This window comes from Manacus vitellinus, unplaced genomic scaffold (assembly GCF_001715985.3).
Source record: "Manacus vitellinus isolate BGI_N305 unplaced genomic scaffold, ASM171598v3 scaffold_19_pilon, whole genome shotgun sequence".
Lineage (NCBI taxonomy): Eukaryota > Metazoa > Chordata > Aves > Passeriformes > Pipridae > Manacus > Manacus vitellinus.
The window spans coordinates 7,983,740-8,007,387 of record NW_021939395.1 but is presented as its reverse complement, the minus strand read 5'-3'; the positions used below and the strand labels follow the sequence as shown (position 1 = coordinate 8,007,387).

The 23,648-nt window shown below is 40.8% G+C and overlaps 2 protein-coding genes across 2 annotated transcripts in view; one reads left to right on the top strand and one right to left on the bottom strand.

Annotated features, from left to right (window-relative positions):
- Nucleotides 1–23,133, top strand: part of SH2D1A (SH2 domain containing 1A) — a 36,570-nt gene extending 13,437 nt beyond the window's left edge. Inside the window, exon 4 of the mRNA XM_018070781.1 lies at nucleotides 23,065–23,133. Coding sequence (XP_017926270.1) covers nucleotides 23,065–23,096 — 32 coding nt within the window. The 3' untranslated portion in view covers nucleotides 23,097–23,133. The remainder of the gene's footprint in view (nucleotides 1–23,064) is intronic.
- Nucleotides 3,647–23,648, bottom strand: part of TENM1 (teneurin transmembrane protein 1) — a 230,263-nt gene continuing 210,261 nt past the window's right edge. Inside the window, exons 25-30 of the mRNA XM_029959106.1 lie at nucleotides 21,733–21,968; nucleotides 16,166–16,462; nucleotides 12,110–12,497; nucleotides 10,210–11,430; nucleotides 9,598–9,740; nucleotides 3,647–8,217 (exon numbers count right to left, since the gene is read on the bottom strand). Of these exons, the coding sequence (XP_029814966.1) occupies nucleotides 7,459–8,217; nucleotides 9,598–9,740; nucleotides 10,210–11,430; nucleotides 12,110–12,497; nucleotides 16,166–16,462; nucleotides 21,733–21,968 (3,044 nt within the window). The 3' untranslated portion in view covers nucleotides 3,647–7,458. The remainder of the gene's footprint in view (nucleotides 8,218–9,597; nucleotides 9,741–10,209; nucleotides 11,431–12,109; nucleotides 12,498–16,165; nucleotides 16,463–21,732; nucleotides 21,969–23,648) is intronic.

The window sequence follows — 23,648 nt, the reverse complement described above, 5'->3', positions numbered from 1 at the left end:
ATGCTCTTTAGAGACAGGGCCTGTCAATGTAATGAGAAAATGGATTTTGACTGTCTTCCTGAGTGCTATAGCAGCGATGACTGCCTTCCCTCACCTGCACCCTCACTCTTGTAGGTATGAGCCTTCTGATCCATCCATTTTCTTGCAGTATTCATCCTTTCATATCTTTGTGATTATTTTTCTTAGGGAGGAATGAAGGCCATGACTTCCACCTGCAGCCATCATGAGGATGTTTCCCCAACTGTGACATAACCACATCTTCCAGTGTCTCCTCTAGTCCATGCTCTAAGACAGTGATTTATATGATAGTTAATACAACTCCATGAGTTTTCTTGTAACATTTACAGAAATGTGTATTTCATAGAATTTATAGTTCAAAATGTAGAAGTTTAAGTTTCAGAATACTTCGAATTTGGAGTGAGATTTTTTTTTTTTGTTTCTGTTTGTTTGTTTTCTAAGAGAGGACAAAAAAAGGAAGAACATAATATCTTTTCCCCCCTTTATAATGTCAAGTAAAAATACTTTTCCCTTCAAGACTAGTTCTTAATTAATTATTTGTTACTAATTTTACATTGCTGAACTTTGGAGTCTTCTTTGCTTTGTTCTGATTGGCATTTATGCAGAACTGGGCAAGTCCCCTTTTATAACCTTAGGAGAATTGTTTACATTAAAGTGTCCTTGCCTTGGGTGGGCTGTGTGTCTGTCATTCATACAGTTCCTAAAGATATTCCAGAAGTGACACTGTGAGGATCCTCACTAACTGCTTTCCCATCACACCAGGCGTTCTGCCCTGTAACAAAATCTTTAGCTTGCACAAATGATCAAAAGCATAAGCAATGCACAGAGTAACTGAGAACACCCAGTGAAGTGGAAAGCCTGGTTCTTTGCTTTTAGGTATTCTCTGAACTTGAAACAAGCCACCTTTGCATACAATTTAAATGGATAAATTATTTTTCGTGACAGTTTCTCTGCTTTCTTTTTCCTACCCATGTATTTCCATGCTGCTGCTGGGCTCCTGGAGGGGAGGTTGAATCTACAAGACTTGTCAGCTGTGCAGGGTTAGTGGGCAACACTGTTGCTAAGTTGTGACAATTTCAGTTCATGGCTCAGTTTCTGTCTCGCTGAAGGCCAAATTTCATTTGCAGTGAAATGTCCTGTCATATTTTACTTTGTATGTGTACGTGTTGCTCTGTGCCCTCTTGGTATGTGTGCTTGTTGGTTGAAACAGGTCTTACCTTAACATAGTGCCATACAGTGGCAGATCCAGCATGATTTCCTCTTTAATAAAATATTTAAAGGCTGTTTTTTTAATTGTTACATAACTCAGCAAACGCACTGGCTGCTTTGCTGTCACTTGTGCCCATTGATTTTTTCCCTTCTCCTCTCTGCCTTAAGGGTTTCCCAGCCTGTTGTGAGCCTGTGGCAGCTGGTCCCTGGCTGTTCCTCTCCAGCTCTATGGCTCCTGCAAACCACCCTTCCTCAAAGCCAACCGAGCTGCTGGGCGCTCTCAGTATGTGTGGGAAGCCCTTTTCCTTCCTGAGTGCTGGGTCTAAAGCCCAGCCTCTCCTGGGAGCAGGAACAAGTGTGCTTGGAAACAATCCCTGGCAGATGATTGCAGGGATCAATGTAGTGGGAAGAACTTTGCCCGAGGGCTGTTTCCTATAGAAGTGTCCCGTTGGCTTCAATCAGAGGCTGAGGCTGCATGTGCAAAACCTGAGGCACAGGAGCAGCAGCCACTCACCCGCTCTGCGGTGCAGTGAGCTGAGGATAACTTGTTTGACTAAGGCTGGCTCCAAAAGTGCATTGTTCTTCTGAAAAATACATAAAATAGGCCAGAAGATGCCATTTCTGTTTAAAGCTGAGAGTGTTGTTTCAGTTTCTGATGTAAATTATTAAGACAGAGGCTTGTGTTGTTTCTTTTGGATACCCAAGGGTCTGGAATTGCTGTAGGCTTAACCAAGGTGGAAACAGAGAGAAGCTGATGGTGCCTGTGAGGTAAGGAGTCGATGTTTGGTTATAGAAACAGTAAAATGGAAATTATATAGATTGACTTAGGTGTGAAGAGCTACAGATCCTTTTAGAGAGCAGCAGCTGCATTTTGTGGGCATAACTGCCCAGATGATCTCTGTATCATCTGCTTCTTCCATCCCACTGTCTCTTCTGGGCTGCAGCCCCTTGCAGCTGCAGCTGCTCTGCCCTGTCCCCCTGGCAGCCCTGCCACCCCTGTCCCCTCGCTGCCACAGCCCTGGTTCTGGCAGGTGGTTTTGTAGCTCACTGCATTACCTTGTGTCCCCTGACCCTGCATTCTCTGCTCTGCCCTCTCCCCAGCAAAGGCAATGCTGCTCCTCTGCAGCAACTATCCCTCCCTCAGCTCCATTTTTGCCTCCCCAAAGCCACCCCCTACTCCCCATCTATGGCTGTGACAGACCTGCAGCACTAAATCAGTTCCATCTCCCAGGCTGCTTTTCATCCCTTTTCTACTAGAGCACCTCTTTGGACTCACTTCCTTCTCATCCATCCAACACAGCTCTACCAGCCTCAGCCCTCCTGCTTGGTAATTACCCAGCCCAGCTGCTCCAATGTTTTTCATCGTGCAACCTTTCCTTTAGCCTTAAACATTCTCTTGTGCCCCTCCTTTCACGTGCTCCTCCTCTCTGCTGCATGTGCTGGGCTTTTTATTTTTTATTTTCCTGGGTACATATTTTTCACACCACAGTCATTCATCATCATCTATTTGAGGCAGCTCTAAAGAACGTGCAGATACTTAAACTTTGCTCCTCATCTTACTATCACGGTTGACTTCACCCACTCTGGTATTAGGAATGCAAATGCATTTAGCAGAATTATTTTTTTCGCTCTCACATTTGCTTTGATGAAATGTAATAACCTGTGCACAGAAACTGGCTGGGATTTCACCTGTAGTGAAACCTGCAGAGTTATAGGCATGAACTTGGGTGAATCAGAAGTAAAATTAAATCTTGCTAAGCAGCTCCCTGCCCCCCCAACTTCTGAATCAACCAATATTGGCTAAAGTCCTTATTTAGCTCTATGGAAGCAGCTTTTACTGATATGACCAGAATATCCCAAATACTTGTGTAAACAAAAACAACATCACATGCCATCAGTTTGCACCTTTATTTTTTAAAAATGAAATAGTCAAAGTACTTTCTTTTTCAAATATCGACACATAATATATTAACTTTCAATATTTACAGCGTGTTGCTGGGATGTTCTTGTAGAAAATGCATGCTTCTGGTCTGAAACCCAGAGCAAAATCCATCAGACCATTTAACTGCAGCCATATAACATAAACCTGTACAGTATCCAGTCACTATTCAGCACAGGAGTTAGAGCAGGAATAAAAAAATTGGGATCTATTGTTTCCTAGCAACGAGGCTGAGGCCATTATAACACAATTTCTGTAAGATCAGAACCTCTAACTGGTGTTAGACAGAAAGTGAAGATCTTGGCATACATTGTAAACATTTTTTACTGTTGATGAGAAAGCTAAAAAGGAACATTACTTTGACATATATCGTATGCTATGCTTCTCGTTCTCGTTTATTGACACTTCTGCCAGAAGAGTATGAAGATTGTAATGTTTTATCATGGTTCATACAAGTAAAATACTGTCAAGGACACGATCTGATATACTAACATTTATTAAAAGGCTAAAGTCCACCACGAGATCTAAGGAAAAACTGGAAATTGTCAAACACGTTTCCTTAGACAAATAATGGCAGGTGACAAATGCCCAGACAAATCGACAGCGAGTCCGACTCCACCATTCCCAGTTTCTGCCTGGAAGCGATTCCTCTGGCAGCCAGGGTGCTTTCGACCCGGTAATGTTTTGTATCAAGGAGAGGTTTAAATAACAGTCAGCATTTGACAGGAAAACCCTCAGGGCTGTTGGCGCAGCCTGAGCTGGGTGTCACCGCGCCAGATCAGCCGCACTACGGCGAGCGCCCCGAGCACACGAACACCCTGCTGGGGATCTGCCCATCTCCTTTGGCTCAGCTAAACCAGAGGAGCTCCTCTGCCTAAACCACCTACCTCTTTGGAGCAGCACCTTGGCTTCCAACAGCACCCACTGCCATTGCTCACCCTGGAGAAGCTGCTGCCCTATGAGCCCAGATCATGGTCAGAGTGCGAGGCCACCCCTGGCCAGCCAGTGCACAGCTGAGGAATGCAAAAGAGCTCAAACCAAAGAGCTAAGGTGTGTACACCCAGTTGCAAACTGACCAGTTCATATATATTTATTTGGCTATGTTCTACATAGATATCTATATATATATATTTATAACTTTGAAATGTTCTAGATTTGCTAAATAAATATGAAAGCAAAGGAAATGTTATTGTACACACTATTCATTTGGTTGTCATAAAAAATATAGCACGAATTTCTCATGGTAAGTACTTTGCTACAGAATAGTGTGCAATAGTGGTTTTTATTTTATTTTAATTATTTTCTTTTTTCCACTTTCAGAACCTTGTTTGCAGTGCAGAACGCTAGCATCAAATTATCATCTGATCTAAATAACAGTAAAAATTTCCATGCTATTATTTTTCTTTTTTTCCTAAATTGGGTCTCTAGGCTATAGTGCAAAATCAAAAAAAAGAAAAAAGAAAAAAAGAAAATGAGATATATTAAAAAAAAAAAAACCAACCAAACAACCAACCACTGAGAAATTGGTCTAACTACTAGGAAAAAAAAAATGGAGACTGAAATATTCCCTGCCTCCATCTGAGGTTGTTCATGAACAAGATGGTCCAAAGCTATTTGTTCATGTAGTTCTCACGAATCACTGCTGGCTGGCCCATGTATATCTACGACTTCAGTCTCCCATGTGCTTGCAGTAATAACACATTTCTTTAGCGCTGTAATCTCAACACAACATTTATATTCAGTTTCCTAAATTTACGAAACTGTTACGATGAAGGCATTTTTTTTGCTCTTGTAACTGGGCCATGTAATATCATGTGAGTCTTTATGGATCCATATTCTCATAAGAGATATTGTTCAAAATGTACCTTAGACTGCACCCAGGAAATGGGAAAATGCCAAATCTACTTCCAAAGACAAACTCGTAAGACATTTCACTCTTAGACCTTTTGGCATAACATGAGAACAACAGTAATCAAGGCAGTATTAAAAACCACAGCTGTAGGTAATACAAAGTGCATTTCCTGCATATAATACAAATATAACTTTAAGAAACTAAAGGCACAAGCTAACTAAATAAGTATTACATACTAGAAATGCACAGTTCAAGGTAACTCTAATAGCTTCAAATATTTGTTTATAATGGATATTTAAAGCAGTTTGAAAATGATCCTCATTAGTGAATTGCAAAAAAGTATAATTGCTTAAAATATAAGTAAAATAGACTCTAATATTGACATCTTGGATCAGTGATAAAATACATCATCACATTTATGAATGCACTCTCTATATACAATTAATAAATTATTCTTCCATTGATTAAAAGCATATTAGAGGCTCAAGGATTTGAAGGTCCATTTTTAGGCTGGTGTGGAGGTATTCAAATTCTCCGTGATTGTATGGAAAATTACAGAAATCTGAGCTGTGAAACCTGGATGTTGTCAGCTCCCTGTCCTGTACGTTAGTTAATGATGAGCCTGATCACAATGTGTACGTGCAGATTTTGGTCCACAGTTCCCCCTGGCTGGGGATAAAGGAGGGTTTCAGGGGCCAGGCTCCCACTCAGCCTGATCCCGCACCCCTAAAGCTGTAATGGCTCCCAGGGGAGCAGAGGGAGTCTGGGAAGAGAAGACAATGGGATGAGGCTGAGAGCTGAGCTCAAACTCCAGTGAGGGGCTCAGGTCTCAGATGCCAGTTCAGGCTCATCTCTAACTTGGGTACAGTCTGCTCCACTTGCCCAAAAACAAGGGAAAAGAGAAAACTGGAAAAAAGGAAGAAAGACAAAGAATGCACTTTGTTGGCTTCAGTAAATATGAACAGAAATTGTTTCAATATATTACTATGTCCGTTTTGAAAGAAATGTGCAATAACATCACTGTTACGGATACACAGGCTCTATAACAAGACTTCTAGCTCCCTCTGAAAGTCAGTAAAGGAAAACTGCTTGCCCATCCCCCCCTCCCCATGTGCCCGCCTCACCTCCTGATAATCAGGTTTTGTAACAATGACAAGCTGGAGGAAGGATCACCTACTCTGCTATGAAGTAACTGTGCCAGCAGCGCATGATACCTTGGGAAATAAAAATTTCTGTCCATGCAATATAATACTTTTCTATGTGCTCTAGATATTGAGCTGAAAAGTGAAGAGTCATCTCCAACATATCAACACATTTACTATCCACACTTAGGTTCATCAACTCCCAACCCACCAATCTTCTTCAGACTTGGAAAAATGAGTACTACAACAGGATTATTAATTTGAGATGAAAAGAACACGATGCCTTAACCCAACAACACTGCAACTTCCAAATCATCTGTGTAAAGACGAGTCCTGGCCCAGTGACTACAGGCAGGACTGATCCTGCACGGCTTGTTACTGCTCCCTGTGGTCTCCCAGCTGGGTTGTCCCCAAAGCATGGGGTTAAAGCCCAGCCTGGAGCACACTGATACCAGCAGAGAGCCTCCTAAAGATTACAGCTTGGCTGAAGCCCGGTAATGCTGTGCCACCCAGATCCCTCCACCAGGCAGACTGGCAGCTCTACGTGTGCTCCCAGACTGCAATATATTCCAGTGCCAAGGGAAACCCTGGGAGAGAGACCCCACACGCACGAGTAGACATAATGTGGTGTTCAACATGGGGTGACTGAGGGGCGGCTACAACAGAGCAAAGGCCACAGGGGACAGCCTTGTATGTACTGAATCCAACACAAGTCAGATTTCCCAGGTTAGAAAATCCCTTAGCTCCTAGCTGTGAGGAATGACATGTGCGGGGTTGGTGAGCAACTACGAAGTTTCCATACACAGTCTGGTTTCTGTGTGCAATCCCTGGAACTTACGGGAGATCTCACTGGGATAAAAACCACCCAGTAAATACGGGTTGCAGAATCAGGCTCTGTAACCTTTTAAATAACTGGTGAATTATTAAACCAACAACAAAAAAGTTGTGTTTCTTTAGAAGAAGGCAGAGCATGTGGCGCTCGCCCCTACCCCGCAGGGCTGTGCGGTGTCACCCCGGGCACCTCGCGCGCAGGTCGCGGCGCTCGGCTCGCAGGACTCTGCTTCTGAAATTTTTGAATACTGCCACACAAGAACTAAAAATTGTCACTGTCATCTCTCAAAGAGTTAAACAAACAATATTAAAATACCATCTTCTGTCACATTTAAAGGCAGTTGGATATGTTTTTTTCCTCTATATTTATATATACAGAGTTCTGATCTAGAAAAACCAATACAATAAACCATTTTACGTTTAAAAACAGGCAGTCTTTGGTGACGCAAAGGCAGAGATTTTCTTTGTTACCTTCTGCCTATTTCACTCTGTCTCATGAAGTGAATATTATTGGCACTGTCAGAAAGTTCGAGATACTGCTCCACAGATAAAACAAAATATCCATCGTAGCCTTGTACCCTCCCAGTGCTTAAAAGCTGCTGTTTCTCTCCGTCTGTCCATGCTCGAATTCCTTCTTCCCCCTCCTGTAGCCGCCTCTGCTCCTTAGTCCAGGCCTGAGCCACGGCTCGCTGCCTGGCTATCTCCAGGACGTGGTTTTTTTCCTCTTCCACTGTTGTTCCATACCGCACGTTAAAGCAGAGTGCGCCGTGCTGGAGCTGGATGTCAGCAAAGCGTCTAGTCCTGCCGTTGATCACAGAAGTCATCTGCGACACCGTCACGTTGACGCCATTCTCCAAGATGCGGCGCCCTCCGGTGCTGCCGATGAGGGCCAAATCTTCTTCCAAAGAGCCCAGCTTGATGAAGTAATGGGTGTCTCGGCCCTCAATGGTGAAATGCAGGTTCTCCAGATAATGAGCGTTGTTGAGGATGGCAGCAATGCGCCGGCTGTCCTCGTTAGCCACACCGATAATGTCAGCTGTCACTATCCCGTCCTTTATCGCAAATTTGATGCCTTTCCCGAATACTGAAGGAACAGCTGCAAATCTCAGTTGCTTCACTCCCTCAGAACACTTGCCATCACTATACCTGGGTGTCATAGGAAGTTGGTCCAAGGATATAAAGTTTCGGAGTTGCTTTTGTAGCTCACACTGAATGCCAAGGATAGTCTGGAAAAGAAAACACAAGTTTGCAGGTGAGGCACCTTGCAGTTCATTACAGTATCTCACAGACCTTACTCATCTCTTAATTGCTTAGAATGGATCTCCAATTTTTTTGGAAAATATTGTACACACCTACAGAACCTGGACATATGCACAGGCTTTCTAATTGCCTGTGGTAGTGCTTTCTGTCTCTTGGACTCCTTCATTTCTAGAAAGCAAATGGAAAGATGTTTATCACAAATGCTATTTTTGTATTTGTTCTTCCTTTAAATTCTTCCTCCCCCTTGAACTCTAATGGCTGCTCTTTCAGCCCTTAGGCAGTTCAGGAAAAGCTGAACTCAAAGCTGTGCTCATCTTCTGTAAAATCACAGTAACAGATTTTATAGCCCATTCTTTAAGGAAAGCAGGTTGTGAAGGTCTTGAGGCACTAGAACAACAGGAACCAAGCAAGTACATCACATTTGCAGATCTTACTCCCCATAGAGGCTAAAAGAAGCTTCATTCCAACCATCTCTTTGTTGTTTAACACTATACCCATCACTACATCTTTTCTGTGCCTTGTAAAAGCTTCTTTAATATCTCAGTGACAATTTTCCATGGACATGCTCTTACATCTGGTGTGACCCCCAGCCTTCTGCACTTGGTGCGGTTGTTTGTGCATGGGAAGTGTGTTAAATGTTGTGAACTTTAACGTGAACTCTCAATGCTTTATAATTCCCTTCCCTGACTAAGAGGAAAGGCCTCTTTACAAAATCATAGTTCTTTGTTAACAGATGCTCATATGATCAAATGCAAAACATGAATGCTCGCTCAGAGGTAGTTGGTCCTATTGCAGTCACATTGATTGCTGGACTCTGATAGCTGTTGCCTGGCTCTTCTTCATGGAAAATAAGCCCTGGAGCAAGGCTGAGATTTACAGACCCCCTACAAATCCGTAGCAACATTCCTGTTTCCTGCAATAATTATGCAGAGGTACTGACTTGTAAAGCTGTTTATAACCTCAGTGATTTTGCAGCTCCTGTGGCATCTTTGCTAACACAGATGAAAATCTACAGTTTTAATTTTTCAATTGCACAAGATTTTCTGTGGCTTTTTCAATTTTCACATAAACACTTTCACTCTTTTACCTATCCTGCTCCTCAAATTTGGATATTTTCTCTATGAACAGCTGCAAATTTCCCTCACTGTGTTGCTGTCTCCTTAAAGCTCTCCTCCACTCTGATGCCAGAACATAATTGACAACATTAAAGATTCTATAATTGTTAAACTATTTGTCTTTCCCGTTATGTCAAAAGATACAGTCACATTGTTTCCTTGGTCTCCAATATTTTCTAATAAAACTCCTTAGTTTAGTATTGGAAGCAGCTAAACTGAGTTTTTGCTAACCTTTCCAGGATCCCACTCTTGGGTTTTTGTCTGAAGCTGTAGAAGTTCGTATGTTGTCTCCAAAGCTTCTATCTCTGGTTTTGGGAATCCAGGCAGCACGTTGTGCAACTGGAAACCAAACAGCTCTAGCCAACTTCCAATGTCTATAAAACAAGAAAAGGATGTTAGCAAAAAGGCACATAAATCCTAGAAAAAGGGCAGTCTGCAGAAATTCCAGCTAGGCAGAAATAATGATTTCACATCAATTTATGTTTCCCTACTAGTTACAGCATTTATTGTAGCAAACAAATTATTTGGTTACAAAGCATAGCTATACTCAAATCAATAGTGTTCCTTCTATCTATTTATAATGGAAAAAATTAAAATTAAGCTGCCTCCATTCTTCCCTTAATTTTAGCACTGAGAAAATCAGCAGAAGCAACTATTAATTATTTTCTTGGTTACCATAAAGGCTCTAGAAAACAGATCAAGCGCAATCTATTAAAGAAATGACTTCAATACATTTAAAATTAGAGACAAAAAGTAACTTTGGATGTATACAAAAGATTTCTGGAATGTTGAATCCATCCAGAATTTGATAAAGAGTTTTTATGAGAAAGGTTTTACTTTTACCTGTTGTATACTTAGCAACATCTTGGATTCTGCCAACTGGATAATTATTTTCAAATGAATAGAGATTAAATGGTTGTGGGACAGCATTCAGCCGCTTCCATATATGATGATTTGGTGTCGTCCACCGACCAGCAATGACATCATAGTCCCGCTGACCGAGATGAACTAATTTAGTAAGAGAATCATAAAGTCCTCCATGAAAACCAATGATAACCTCGAAATCTGGATTAGTGTCTTGGTAGATCTCTCCATATGGGGTGTACAAAATTTCTTTTATGACTTGGCCTCGACTGCTAAACACAGCTAGAGGTGTTCCAGTGTTATCACAAGCAACATAATATTCTTCTCCACTGCTTAATTCCATTGCAATGAGATGACCTTGAAGATCATAATAGAGGGATGTTATTTCTGAGCTAGAATGATTGTACAAGTGAGTAACTCTTATTGGGTTGGAGAGATCAGCATAAAAGAACTGTAAGTGTTGTCCTAGGCTTGATTTGCTTGCAACTCGTCTTCCAAGACCATCATAACAGTATTGCACAGTCCAGCCAGACACTTTGTTGTACGCTTTGTTCAGCAAACCATTAGAGTTGTACTCAAAGATCTCATTGCCTCTTTGCCTGAGAAAGCCATCTTCATCCATTTTGTATTGAATTTCTCCAAGTCTGGTAATGCGATCTCTCAGATCGTATCTCAGAGGAGTGAGGCGGGCGCTGTTTCCATGGCTCAGCAAGTTGATGTTGCCATTAAGGTCATAGCTGTAGCGCCACTGGGTTTTGTCATTCACAGACACGGTCTGGAGTTGACCATCAGCATCGTATTCATAAAAATATCTTGTTATATTGGCATCTACACCGACACGTATATCACAGATCACCATGCGCCCCATATTGTCATACTGGATGGTCATCCAGTAAGCGATGGACTTGAGAATTTCATATTGCACTTCAATCACCTGACCATTGGCACTGAAGATTTTGGTATGCTTCATCACAGTGGTGGTGATAACTTGGTTTAAATCATAATTAATTACACTGAATTTTCCAAATTGTTCAGTCCTGCCAGAAACATCGACGTAACGGTACAGGTCAATGGGAAGAGGCGTCTCGTTGATCATGGCCTGCATGCTCGTGACACGGAAGTTGTTATAGCTGTAGTCAAATCTGGCATTAACAAGCCCTTCTTCACTAAACCTGAAGATTTGGCGACTAATAAGCGGACCTGTCCAAAACAAATAGGGGAAAGAGGAATAATGAAAATAATGAAAATAAAGTAAACGCCCACAGTTTACTTACCCTACAGATCTAACACAGACAGATCATGAACTCAAACATACCCTTAAGCCTTAATTGCTGCCTGTCTCAGAAAATACCATTAACTAAGAATATGTTAGATTATTCTCTCACAAACCTTTATTAATGCTTTCTCTACAAATTATTTATATTTTATTAGCATTCATTTAAATGAATGCTGGTTTATTCATAATTATTATTTCTATTTACTTACAAGATAATTCTTAACTAAATTTATTTTACATGGATTTCTTTCCTTATATAAACAGTCCTTTTGAATTTATGTTAGATTATGGTGTAAACAGGGAAACTTGAAAACACAAACAATAAACCAACTTGATTTAGTATTTAGCAAATATCCACACAGTGGAATAAAAACAACCAAACATTCTAAGAGCTATTCCATACCAAGCAATAAAAAGAAGACTGTATTTCAAATGGGACAGCTATATTCACCTATGGACACAGACACAGAGATATACACACATATTTTTCTATTGAAACATAAAATATAAGAACTTGTAGACATAAAAGTAATGGAATTTCATGCCAGGTAAGTGCAGGATCAAATCCAAAAACTTTAGCAAAGTAGCCACAGTTGCACAAACCTGTTTGCCTGTATCTGATGGTGCAGATGAACCCATCATGCATTAAATGTATTGTTTTAATAACCCCAGAAGATTCCTCGTAGGTGAACGTGACTTGAGTAGTATCATAAAGAATCTCAGAGAGTCGGGACTGCTTGGTGTACTTGTAGAGGACTCTGCGGCCTGTCCCGGGGTACAGGGTCTGGAGCAGCCGCCCGTCCCTGGTGAGGTCCTGTACGAAGGCGGCGCCGCTGTCGGGAGGGGTGTAGATGTTGCGGTAGTAGCCGACGGAGAGCATGGTCTGCAGGGCGTGGCGCACCATGCTGGGCATGGTGACCGACAGCAGGTAATCCGACTGGTCGTACTCGAAGATGTAGCGACGCTGGCTGTGCAACAGGAGCATCACGGACTGCAACCAAACAGCAAGGGCAGGGTAAGGGGCTGATCAAGCACGTGGTTATTCATCTAGTGAGTGCCTGAAGGTTATGGGAATGCTGAAACAACCGCTCGCTCTTGTAGTTTGCTTTTGCGGTCTGTACAATTCCAAGTGGAGCTTTCAGCTCCAGGAGACCTGGCCAGCAAGGTGGTACAAAACAGGAGGAGAATAATAATAAGTCTAGAGGTAAGGATCTCCAAACTGGAAGGCAGATGTGGCTCTCAGTAGCATTTCAGCCTCATGTTGGCTTGCTATGTTGCTTTGAAATATTTAGGTCAATCTCTCAGGAAGCCAATACAGAGAAAACCTCTTCCTCACACACAGGCAGAGCATCTGCACCAGCAGACGTGCCTAAGGGAGTTGGAAAGGGGCAACTTTGTGTATATACAAGATGTTTAGCTTTTATTGGCACTCTGCATACCTCCAGCACAGACCTACCCCTTTTTTGCATGTCTTCTTTTAAGTGCATGTCACTCCAGAGCTCACAGTACCTCCATGCTTACAGATGGATGAAAATAGTCTGCAGGTTCTTTGGTGTAACTACTTCTATCACTGGTTTTTAACTTTGACAAAGAATATAATTTCTACACAGGTACTTGATACTTGCCCTGTGTTGGTTAATTGTGGCTGGTCACAGAGCACTGGGGAAAGAAATCAGAAAAACAGTATTTTTTCCTCTAAGCTCAAAAATCTTCTCCGAGAAGGAAGCACCACAAACTCAGCCCTGCAATATGTTAAGTAACATTGGCCCTGAGCCACTCTGCTCTGACAAATAAACCAAATGCTCATTCAAAGGGCCAGAGATAGGCTCAGCCTTGGCCATCCCCTCTGCACTCCCAGCCCCCTGCCTGTCCAAGATGTGTTTCTTCCTGCCCTTGGCGAACGACATCTGTCACCTGTACACCAGCCAGAGAGCACCAACATATGCCACTCCAGGTCACCCTGTGCCAACTGGTGACAACAGACCTTCACACCGAGCTAGTTCTGATCACTTTATTGCTGCTCGGCCAAGCATCTCCAACAGCACTGTGTTTATTTTGTTTCCACCTTCAGTCAAGAGTCTCCAGTCTGCAGTAAACCACTGGCTGAACTCTCTCCCAGCACTGCCGTGACGCCTCTCTCTATATACTGCTCCCACGCCTGTTTTTAAGCTGTCTGCCATTGACAGAGTATGAATAACAAGATCAGAAACATCCCCAATATAACTTTAGTGCCCCTGTGTGCCATTTTTACAGCACTTCGTGGCTTTTCCACTTTTGTTCAGGATAGTAAAAGGACAGACAGTACTAGGGCTGGAGACTTAGTATCCTTTCAAGCCTATTAGAGGATACCATAAAGAGAAAAAAAATTAATTCCCAATTCATCCTAATAATATTACAATAGATTTTTCAACTCTGCGTAAATTGGGTTCTAATTGTTTTAAAGGATTTCAGAGAGTAGCTCATAAAACATCCAAAAAGCTGTCATTTTATTAAGGCAGCCAGAGCCTGGTCAACCACAGGATGATTGATGCCGTATGGTGTATCAAGACACACAGCCAGTGGCAATTACTGGGAGCTCTGCTGGGAATAGACAAATGCTGAGCATCACCACTAGATGTCATTTCTCTCCAACATACACATGCAGCCAGTCATCTATTTTGTCTGCTGGATTTTGGAAGCGAGCTTGGAGTGTTCAGGAGATTTTATATCACTATTAATTAATTGAGGAAAGTGACCAAAACAAGAGGAGATGAATCTCACCAGTAAGAATTATTTCCAATGCAAAGGTCATAGCACTTTTTAAAACCTTAATTATTTGAGCTAATTTTGTAAGGGTAGAGATTTTTGAAGATGTACAATTAACTCATCAATTGCTAGAACTGAAGAATTAAATAACTATGAATTGGAAGCAAACTATATAATTGATTTTTTTTCATATAAAGAATTATTGAGTCTTACGTGGTTTCAGACAACCTTTAGCAATCATTACATAATTAACACAATGAGTTATTGACTTTAATGGAGCCACAAAGTGATATTTCAATGTCTGTTTTTGACAGTGAATTCATCTTTCTTTGGCACAAGGAACAACATCATGAAAGTACATTAAATAGCTGGGAGATTATGTGCATGGTGTGTATGATTTTCAGTAATTTTAATGACAAGTTACAGCATAACCCAAGCCTTCTGCTACATGAGCAAGTAATCTTTTGCCATTTCCTTCTCCAGGATCAGGATTTGGCGATTTGTGTAGAATTCCAGTTATATGACTTTATTTCTGAGCTCATCATAAACTAAAAACAGACAAAGTGGTTTGGAAAGATAAGAAGATAAGATCTTTCCAAAATTACGCTCCATTATGTCCAAAGGAAAAAAAAAAAAGATTCCTCCAAAAGACACATTGCCCAAATATTTGAAACCTGTATGAAATGCCTGTTTACTTGTAATTTGCAGAGGACCATACAGACAAAAGAAGCCCTGACAAATTTATCTGAAGCAAACTTCTGAAGCTCCTGGGGTTTGCCAATCTTGTTAACACACGCAAGAACCATACTGCATGGAGACAGGGAGGGAATCACATTTTTATGCATTCTCCAGTCTCAATCATTTTTTTTTTCCCACTGGGTTAGCTTTGAGTTTTTTGAGGATCAAGCTTAAACACAGTCAAAATAAGTACAGCACAGTTTATCTTAAAAGTACACATTTGGAACTCTTTAGTATATAAATAACTTCAAAGTCACTGGATTTTGTGTGTGTAATACCTCCTCTATCAGTGTTACCTCACCTGCCCCCCACCCCCTATAGCTTTTCCCTGCAGTTTACAGGTTCAGAGAAAATGTGCTGCAAACTCAGGGTGTATTGAGTAGTCTAAGACGTTGCTCTTTAAAAAAGTTCGAATACAATTTCACACAAAGTTCTGAAAGCTTTAAAAATACTTATTGGTTTTTTGGTTTTGAGAGACAAGACCAAATTAGATGTTTCTACAGATGAAGGAAATGTTCCTCCTTATTCTGTACAACACTCCACATTTTGTGACCATTACCTATAGATATAAATGAAAATTACAATACTCAGGGAATTTAGATGCAAAGTCACTATAAAAGCAGAACAATAACTCATTTCATATTAATGCTTTTCCCTAAATGGCCTTCATAAATATTGAAGTGAACTTTCTCCTCACAGGATCAATCCCTTGTTTACAATGCAGCACTGAATAGGTGCAAGTTTGTACTCAGGGGCTTATAATTTTGGCTTAAAAGAACTGTATTTGTGTGGGGGGAAAAAGTTCCCTTTCAGTGACTGTTATCTTTTTGACTATTATCCCAAGTAGCAACATACTTTTCAGCAGTGAGGGTGTCCTTTATCCACTTAAACTTGAACTGGGACCAAAAAGTCATTTTTACCTACCAATTAAGCAAACCTGAGGTGCTGATAACTTTCTTCAGAACTAAACTATGGCAGGTTTGAGCAGGTGACATCTAGGTGTAAGTGTGTCCACACACATTTTTATTTAGTTATGTAATTCTATGTATTTTCTGCTTAAAAAGTCTTAAATACTCTTGGAGGAGGTAGCTTTATAACAGAGTTCACAATATAATACCTATATAAAATGAAATATTTTTTGTCTTGGTACGACAATCCACTTTTTAAATGATTTACCTTTTCTAGATATGTGTAACTCCATATTTTACCATCTGCCCATGTTCTGGAAATGATGTTCCCACTTGGATCATACTCCATTTTCTCAGTCCAGGTTCCTCTCTGGATATAGGTGACTAATCCAGAATGTGAATATGTGATATTGACCTCATTGTACTTGCTGATGGGTGACCATAAGATGGGGCGTCCTGTCTGGTCATACATAATTCGCAGGGTGAATTTGCGATGATCATCATAAATCTTCCCTGTTCTGGTAACGTGATCGAAATCGATGGAGAGCAGGTTTCTGTTGTGGGTCTAAACACAAAGATACAGTAAGGTAAGAAAACAATGCATCCTAAGCACACCCAACAGACACGTGAGCAATGGTTTAACATTGTGAGTTGGGCCTTCCTGAAGACAAGAAAATAGAAAAAGATTCAGATGAGAAATAGAAGGACCAAAACATAAACTGCTGCTTGTGCTCGGTGTTATTATACTTGACATTATAGGACGCTTCCATGTGCTAAACCCTCACCTCTGCTCTCACCTTTTCTTAAATTTTTCTTCTTTCTTCTCAGCTGTGGATGAGCTCCTTGTCAAGCCCACAAATTAAGAAAGATCTACTATCTCACATCCTCTCTCGAGCTCTTTTAATGTTGACAGGTCAGGTGCTGCTCTGGCATAGCCCTCACCAGGCTGATGGTACAAAGGGCAGAGCTGTGCTTGCAGCTCCTGCAGACCCTGCTCACCAGTGTCCTCACATTCCTTCACAAAGCCACCCCACTCCCAGAGCTGATGAAAGCCAGCAGCAGTGGTGCCTGGTGCCAGCCAGAGTTCTTGTGGCAGCTCTCTCACCACATCGGGACCTGCAACTTTTGTTAAACTCGCTGTGTCTGACAGATGGACAGCAACCCAATGCTCAATTTGAAATCAAGTTCAAAGCTGAGCCAGACTCATGAAGACAAAATGTATTTACCCAGTGCTATCATCATCTGCCTCCTTACATCATTTAGCCACTGGACAATCACTGATAAACGCCATTTAAATCCGAGATATAATTTAGGGAACCATAAAACATTGTTCATTGACTTGTCTTTTTCAGATCAATGCTCAATACGCTAATTGTATTAATGTACCACATTTTATCTAATCACTCTATTCCAATTAATAAGTTCCTTACAGCAGACATGTTGCCAGTGCAGGTGTTAGCACAGTGCTTGCTCCTCACTGAGACCTGGAGGCACAGCCGCAGAGTAAATGGTTAATAAAACTTGTTTAATAATTCAAGCTGTGATTACAATGAACATTTTTTTTCTTTCCCCTTTCTGTTTTTAGATACAAAATAATTTGAGAATCTGGAAGAAGCAGGTGTTCTTTCTTCAACTACCATTTCTGGGGTTTTATATACACACATGTCTAACTTTAATAGTGTTCATTTACAATAGCTGTAAAATACCTATATACCCGTGTAGACTGTTGTAACTATTACAATTTATGCTCTAATGATAGTTAAGGAGTCCAAGTAAAATGTGATGCTCAGTTCAACTATATTTGCTTGTATACAATCTGATGGATTAAGTTTAATATATTTTTTAGCAAACTTCTTGAAATTTCTGAAAACAAATCCTCTTGGTGGCAAAAAAACTGAAAAGCAAGCAGGGGGCACACTCTATCTCATATTCATTTATGTTCTATGTACATGTTTAATGTTCTTATTGCTATTATTATTATTGTAGAATGCAGTTAGGAGAAAGGAAAGTCTCAAATACAAATTGCTTGCAATCTGAATTTCAGAGACTATACAACAAATAAGAACGAGAACCAAACAGAGACAGAATTAGCAGTGAAGTGGAAAGTGGCAGTAATTGAAAACTCACTGAGTTAAAATAAGGTTAAAATACTTCCCTTTTATTGCACATTTTATGTCTCATTTGTTTACTTTCTTATACTAAACTTAAATTTAATGCCCTTCTCAAGGTAAGAGAGGATGATACATGGATAGTATGACTCATCTCAATATTGTTATTGACAAGCTGATTTCAAATCCTGGTGGCTTCATAAAGATGACTCCTCCAACATACATACAACACAGCAAAGAGCTTCTGAGAGTGGCTCAAGCTCACGTATGCTGGTATGAGCTAGGGAAACTGGTTTCTGAAAGCAATGTCAGGTTGGAATATCAGCTAATGAAAACAGGGAGAAAATTCAGCTGACTTCAATAATGTTAGAAGTGCATAAAAAAGGTATTTATTATATATTTTTAAAACATTTGTTGACTCTACTTACACTAGTTTTATAGCTAGAAATTTTGCAGTGTAAATATCACACAATTGTGTACTTCTTTGGGCTCTCATTTCCAAACATACCCTGTCCACAATGTCTAAGTCAGATGAGAAGATTGCATTATTTCCTTGTCTGTGTTTGGATTTGAACCAAGGAAAACTCACAGACCCTGGTAGAGGTCTTGGTCCCATCTTTAGAATTTGCTGTAAGACTGTTAAATAAAGGGAGATCATTTGCTAAATGCAATAATGAACATGACTGTCAAAGCCTGTGTCTGCAGGACTTTTGAACTGAGGCCAATGAGTTACTTCCTTTTTTGTTATAAAAAAAAAAAAAGGCAAAAAATAAGCAAGACAGGCCAAGCATTCAATTTTCAATTTTGTAGATACTCAGTTATAAAACCTGGACTGCATCCAATGCCAAGTTCCTCAAATTATGCAAAAGTCAGGAGGGAATGGAGCTGCATTCTAATCAGTGTATTACTATGCATCATGCTCATCACTTTTAACAGCAGTCTTTGCTTCATTTTTAGAAGTCAATTAAAATAGCAGTTCGATTGATAAAAAAGAAGTCTTGCTAGATTAAGATTGATGTTAAAATGCCTGATTGTACATAGATTTATTATTAATATAAAATGCATACATGCCCATAGACTGTTTTATGTACGTTCAGGAAGCGTCGGGGCAGGCAGTTCTGCACTTAAAAGAACCCTGTGGTTAATTCCTTTTTCCCCACATTGATTTAGATCCTGAGATAAAGTTAGATGTCTGTTCTAGCATTTCAGTTAACTTACTCACTTCTGCCCTATTTCCAGAGCAGGGAATTCACACCATGCAAAAATCCAGCTTTTTAAAACACAGTGTTTCCAGCATTATTCAGAATGTGCTAACAGTGGCCTCTTTCCAAAACTGGAAATAACACTAATAGAGTGACACGCTTTCAGTATGGTTGCTAATTGCGATCAGAATTAAAAAAGTTGGGGCCAGGCAGAGAACGAAAACCTTTATTCTCTTTCTTCTCTTCAAGTAGGTCATCCTTTATCTCATCCCCAGCTACCTGCCTTCTAATTTATACCTTTTAGCACTCAAAAGCCGTTTGTTTCACTGACGGTATCAGGACTGATTTTTAAGTATCTTCTTTATACCTCATTTCTATGCCTTTTTTTTTTTTTTATTTCTTTCTCAGAAAACTCTTCCATTGTGCTGGTTATTTTTTTCTTTAACTGAGGGCTCCTGCAAGTCTGTTCATTTCCGTTGAGACTGCTCCAATCCCCAGAGCTTTTCTCTACATATATTTTCAAAGTTCAGCATAGTTCTTTCTGCCCTATATTGCAAGCTTTCTAACAACTTCCTATTGTGCCAGGCATGGCAAATTAAATGTTTAAAAACTTCCTTTTAAACATATAACTCACTAGAAGTTTTCAGAAGGTCTCACCAGAACCTCATCCTGCATAAGGACTTCTAATGATGCTACTTTTTTTTTTTTCCCAGCAATACCCAAGGATCTATCAACAGTAAGCCCTAAATCCATTTCATTATTTGGCATACTGTCTCAAACACACTATAGGATGGTACTTTTGCTCATGCTGTGCCGAATATTTCCTTTAATCACCAAGAAATCTCTGGGTAGATTCCTTTGCCTCCCTCACCAGCTGCACTGTCCCAGCTCCTTCCATCTTAACTGACTCTCCACTCCATCAGCATCCCATGCAAGCATCTCAGTGCTAAAGCTGAACTCCAGGACCCATATATTTCTGCTATTCTCCAAAGTCCTTTGTCATGGTATTAGCAGCCTCAGGAGACCATTTTTCCCTTTCTCTTGTTCATATTTAGATGGTGTAACCTACATACAGGATGCGATTGACTTGATGATCTTAGAGGTCTTTTCCAACATAAATGATTCTATGATTCTAATATTTCTACTCCTTTTCACTATTAAATCCTCATTTCATGGGCTATCCCATCAGGTTTCCTCCAGCCTTGTCCTGACAGCCCTCAGACAGAGTCCCAGAGCTCAGTACAATCAAGGGAGTCAGTACAGTCAAGATTGCAATACAGGCAGCTGGCTTGTCCTCCTGAGCAGGCAGGAACAATCCATAAGCCCTCCTGATCTTGGATATGTATAAAAAGACACTATTTACAGAAATAACACTGCAATGTTCAAGAGCTGGGTTGCTAGTGCATACTTTTGGAAGGACAGAGAATAAAAGACATCAGCACATCAAAATTATTGTTACACTTCCTCACTTTCCATTCTCTCACTGGATGAAGGTGAAAGGGGAGGGGAGGAGCACCCAAGTGGTTCTTTGCACCAACAGCCTGATCCAGAGGTTAGTCAATCAGTTAAGCTCTGATACCTTCAGCGTTGCAGTATTTCAGTGAACATTTTATGCTTCCAGTCAGAATCCACTTAATCCTGACTGACTTGTGAATTTCCTCTCTTTTTTTTTTTTTTGCCAGGCAATATTAAGGATCACACAGAAACAACTGAAAATGAAAGACTGTAGTCAATAGCACAATATTTTTAAGGTCAAAATTCCCAGTTGTACTACTGATTTTAAGTAGTATTCATGTGAAAACCAGAACTGATCTCATAAAAAACCTGTCCAGCAAAGTAGCAATCTCTTTGAGCCGTAGTGTTACCTAATTAAATGCTAAATTTTGACCATCTGTCATTTTAATCTGTGAGTTCTCCTCACAGGTAAAAATAAACCAAGGATGTAATGTTAAAGCAAGTCTTAGAGCTGTGGTGCAACCCAAGTAGAGGGAGTGAGGGGGTTTGAGAGCATGTGGGAGAGGGGAGAATTAATACACAGCCTGTCTAGGTACACAAGGAGGCTCTACATCACTTGTAGGAAAGGCACTGGCCGGGACACCCAAGGTGTGCACAGCAAGATCCTGTGCCCTGGGCAGTGGCTGGCACCTGTTAGCTCCCCCAGAAGAAAGAGGGTTAATAGATCTGAGACATGCAGGATGTAGCTCCAACTTTGCTGCTGTGCCAGACTAACTACACATCGTCCTTTGCTCACAGCTTCTTCCAAAGCCATAATTAAGTTCTTAGTTGAAAAAGAAGGGGAAGAAAAGAAGTAATTATGTCTTGAGGTCAAGTCTTACAACGAAAATCAAACAGAGATCAAATATCCCCGAGACTGTTGGAGGAGTTTGGTTTTGAAATTCATGGCTGGGGCCCATCATTGATACAAAATTTTCATTGCTATTCTTACAAAGTAGAACATTTCAACATGATTTTAGTTCAATGACTTTCAAAGGGAACACTGCACTTAACACAAGAGGAAGCCTTACCCTTAGCCTTCTCTCAAAAGTGGAGATATTGCCTTTGGTCTGCTCCCTCCTTTGCCTCCATTCAATGAGGTTTGAGTTATGCTCTCCAGGAAGGGAAATATTGCACTTCCCTAGCGTGGGGCTGACAACCCCTGCTAGAATGTGAGGTTCCGTGTTCAGTGTGATTTCCATTCCACTGGCAAAGGTGACTCTCAGAGACCCATCTGGGCTGACCCGGTAGATGTTCTGTGTGTTATCTGTCAAAAAACAACCAAAACCAGGGAACAGAGAGAAGTTCAGGTCTGCAGATTTACAAACCAAATGTTAGGTGCAACAGAGCTTTGTTAGCCAGGGAGGTTACAGACAGCTGAACACACACCAACTGCAGTGTGAGTTTTGTAACCTCCAGGTCTTCCCATGTCTGAAGAGGTTTTCATTACATGGCCTGATGATTTCCATGTGAAGGTTTCCTGCAGCAGGAATAAAGTATTTTTGCTTTCAGCTTAAAAGTATGTAAACCCATAGGCTGAGTATTGACCACTGATATTGTGACAATTTTAGCATGTTGGGATCTGTCAACAGGTTGAATGATTGCAAGAGTATGTGAGGTCAAGCATGAAAGCTATTTTCTAGATGTCTAGGGTGATGGCCAGTCTCCCATTCTGTCCCTTTTCCCTGCACCACTGTACCAAGACCTGGTCAGAGTGGGGCTATGTAGGCAGGAGGTTCCTGCAGCTCAGCTGCCAGGGGGAACTCCACCATAAGCCTGAGAGTTTAGTGCTAACAGACAAAACAAAAGTCTCACCCTTACAGTGAAGCTGAACTCACTCCAGTTAGGGACTATCCAAAGCATCTTTTTTTTTTTAAGCTGGTCCACACAGAAGTAACCGGTCCAGCTCTTGAGGTGTAAATGCGTGGAAAACTGTTGGGTATGCCAGAAAGTGAAGATAATTGGATGTAAGGATGCAACACAAGACTGGTTGCTCACAGGGTGCTTTGTGATAGTGTTGCAGAGATATGAAAATATGCTAATTATATGAATTTATAAATATGACAGGTATAATCATAACTAGAGCTGTTAGTTTCTGGCACTGCCCATAGTATGCAAGCATTTTCCTGAGACAGACTTTGATAATATACCAAGTTTGAGAAGTTTCAGATTTAAGGACAGACATAAAATCAGGTAGTAGATGAGGCAGAGTGTAGATGGAGTCACTTGGACAAAGCCTAACAGGTGACACAACAGTATAATATAATTATTTCCACTTATACAATGCTGAATCTGTCATGCAATAGTAGAGAGGAATGAGTGGGTATCTTGTGAGGTGAGTTCTTCCTATTTTTTTCTTATAGATCAAAAGTTGAGAAGAAGAAAACTTCTGTGACGTGCTCAGTTACAAAGCTTTTCTGTAGCAGACCTGGAAGGAAATCGGAGAGCTATTTCCCAGCACCTGCAAAGCCTGAACAATCCACTGACAACAAAAAAAACCTCAACAAGGACAAAAGCCCCCAGACTGATAAAACTGTATAAAACCATATAAAACCAGAACTTTGGTGATGAATCTGCAAAATCTGGAGGAGGACACTGGGGCATTTCCATTAGGCTGAGAGCAATTTTTTTTTAAGAGATATGACATTGGCAGGGGAATACTGTGAAGTCTACAGGGGTTGAGTCAAAATCTCATCCCCAAGGCAGTCACTAGCAGAGGTGGGTCATGTTTTTCCCCTTCCTACAAGCTCTGTCACCAGGGCACAGAACTACCAGAAAGAATTCACAGCATTGGACAAACAAGGTATTTCAGGGCTAAAATGTCAGTGGAACTTGTCCTTCTTCTGGGAAGTATTTCTGAGAATAACAAAGCTCAGTATATTAGAGTTTATTCCAAGTCCTCCAGATACTAAAGCAGAAAGCAGCATGTAAAGGCTGCAGACATCGG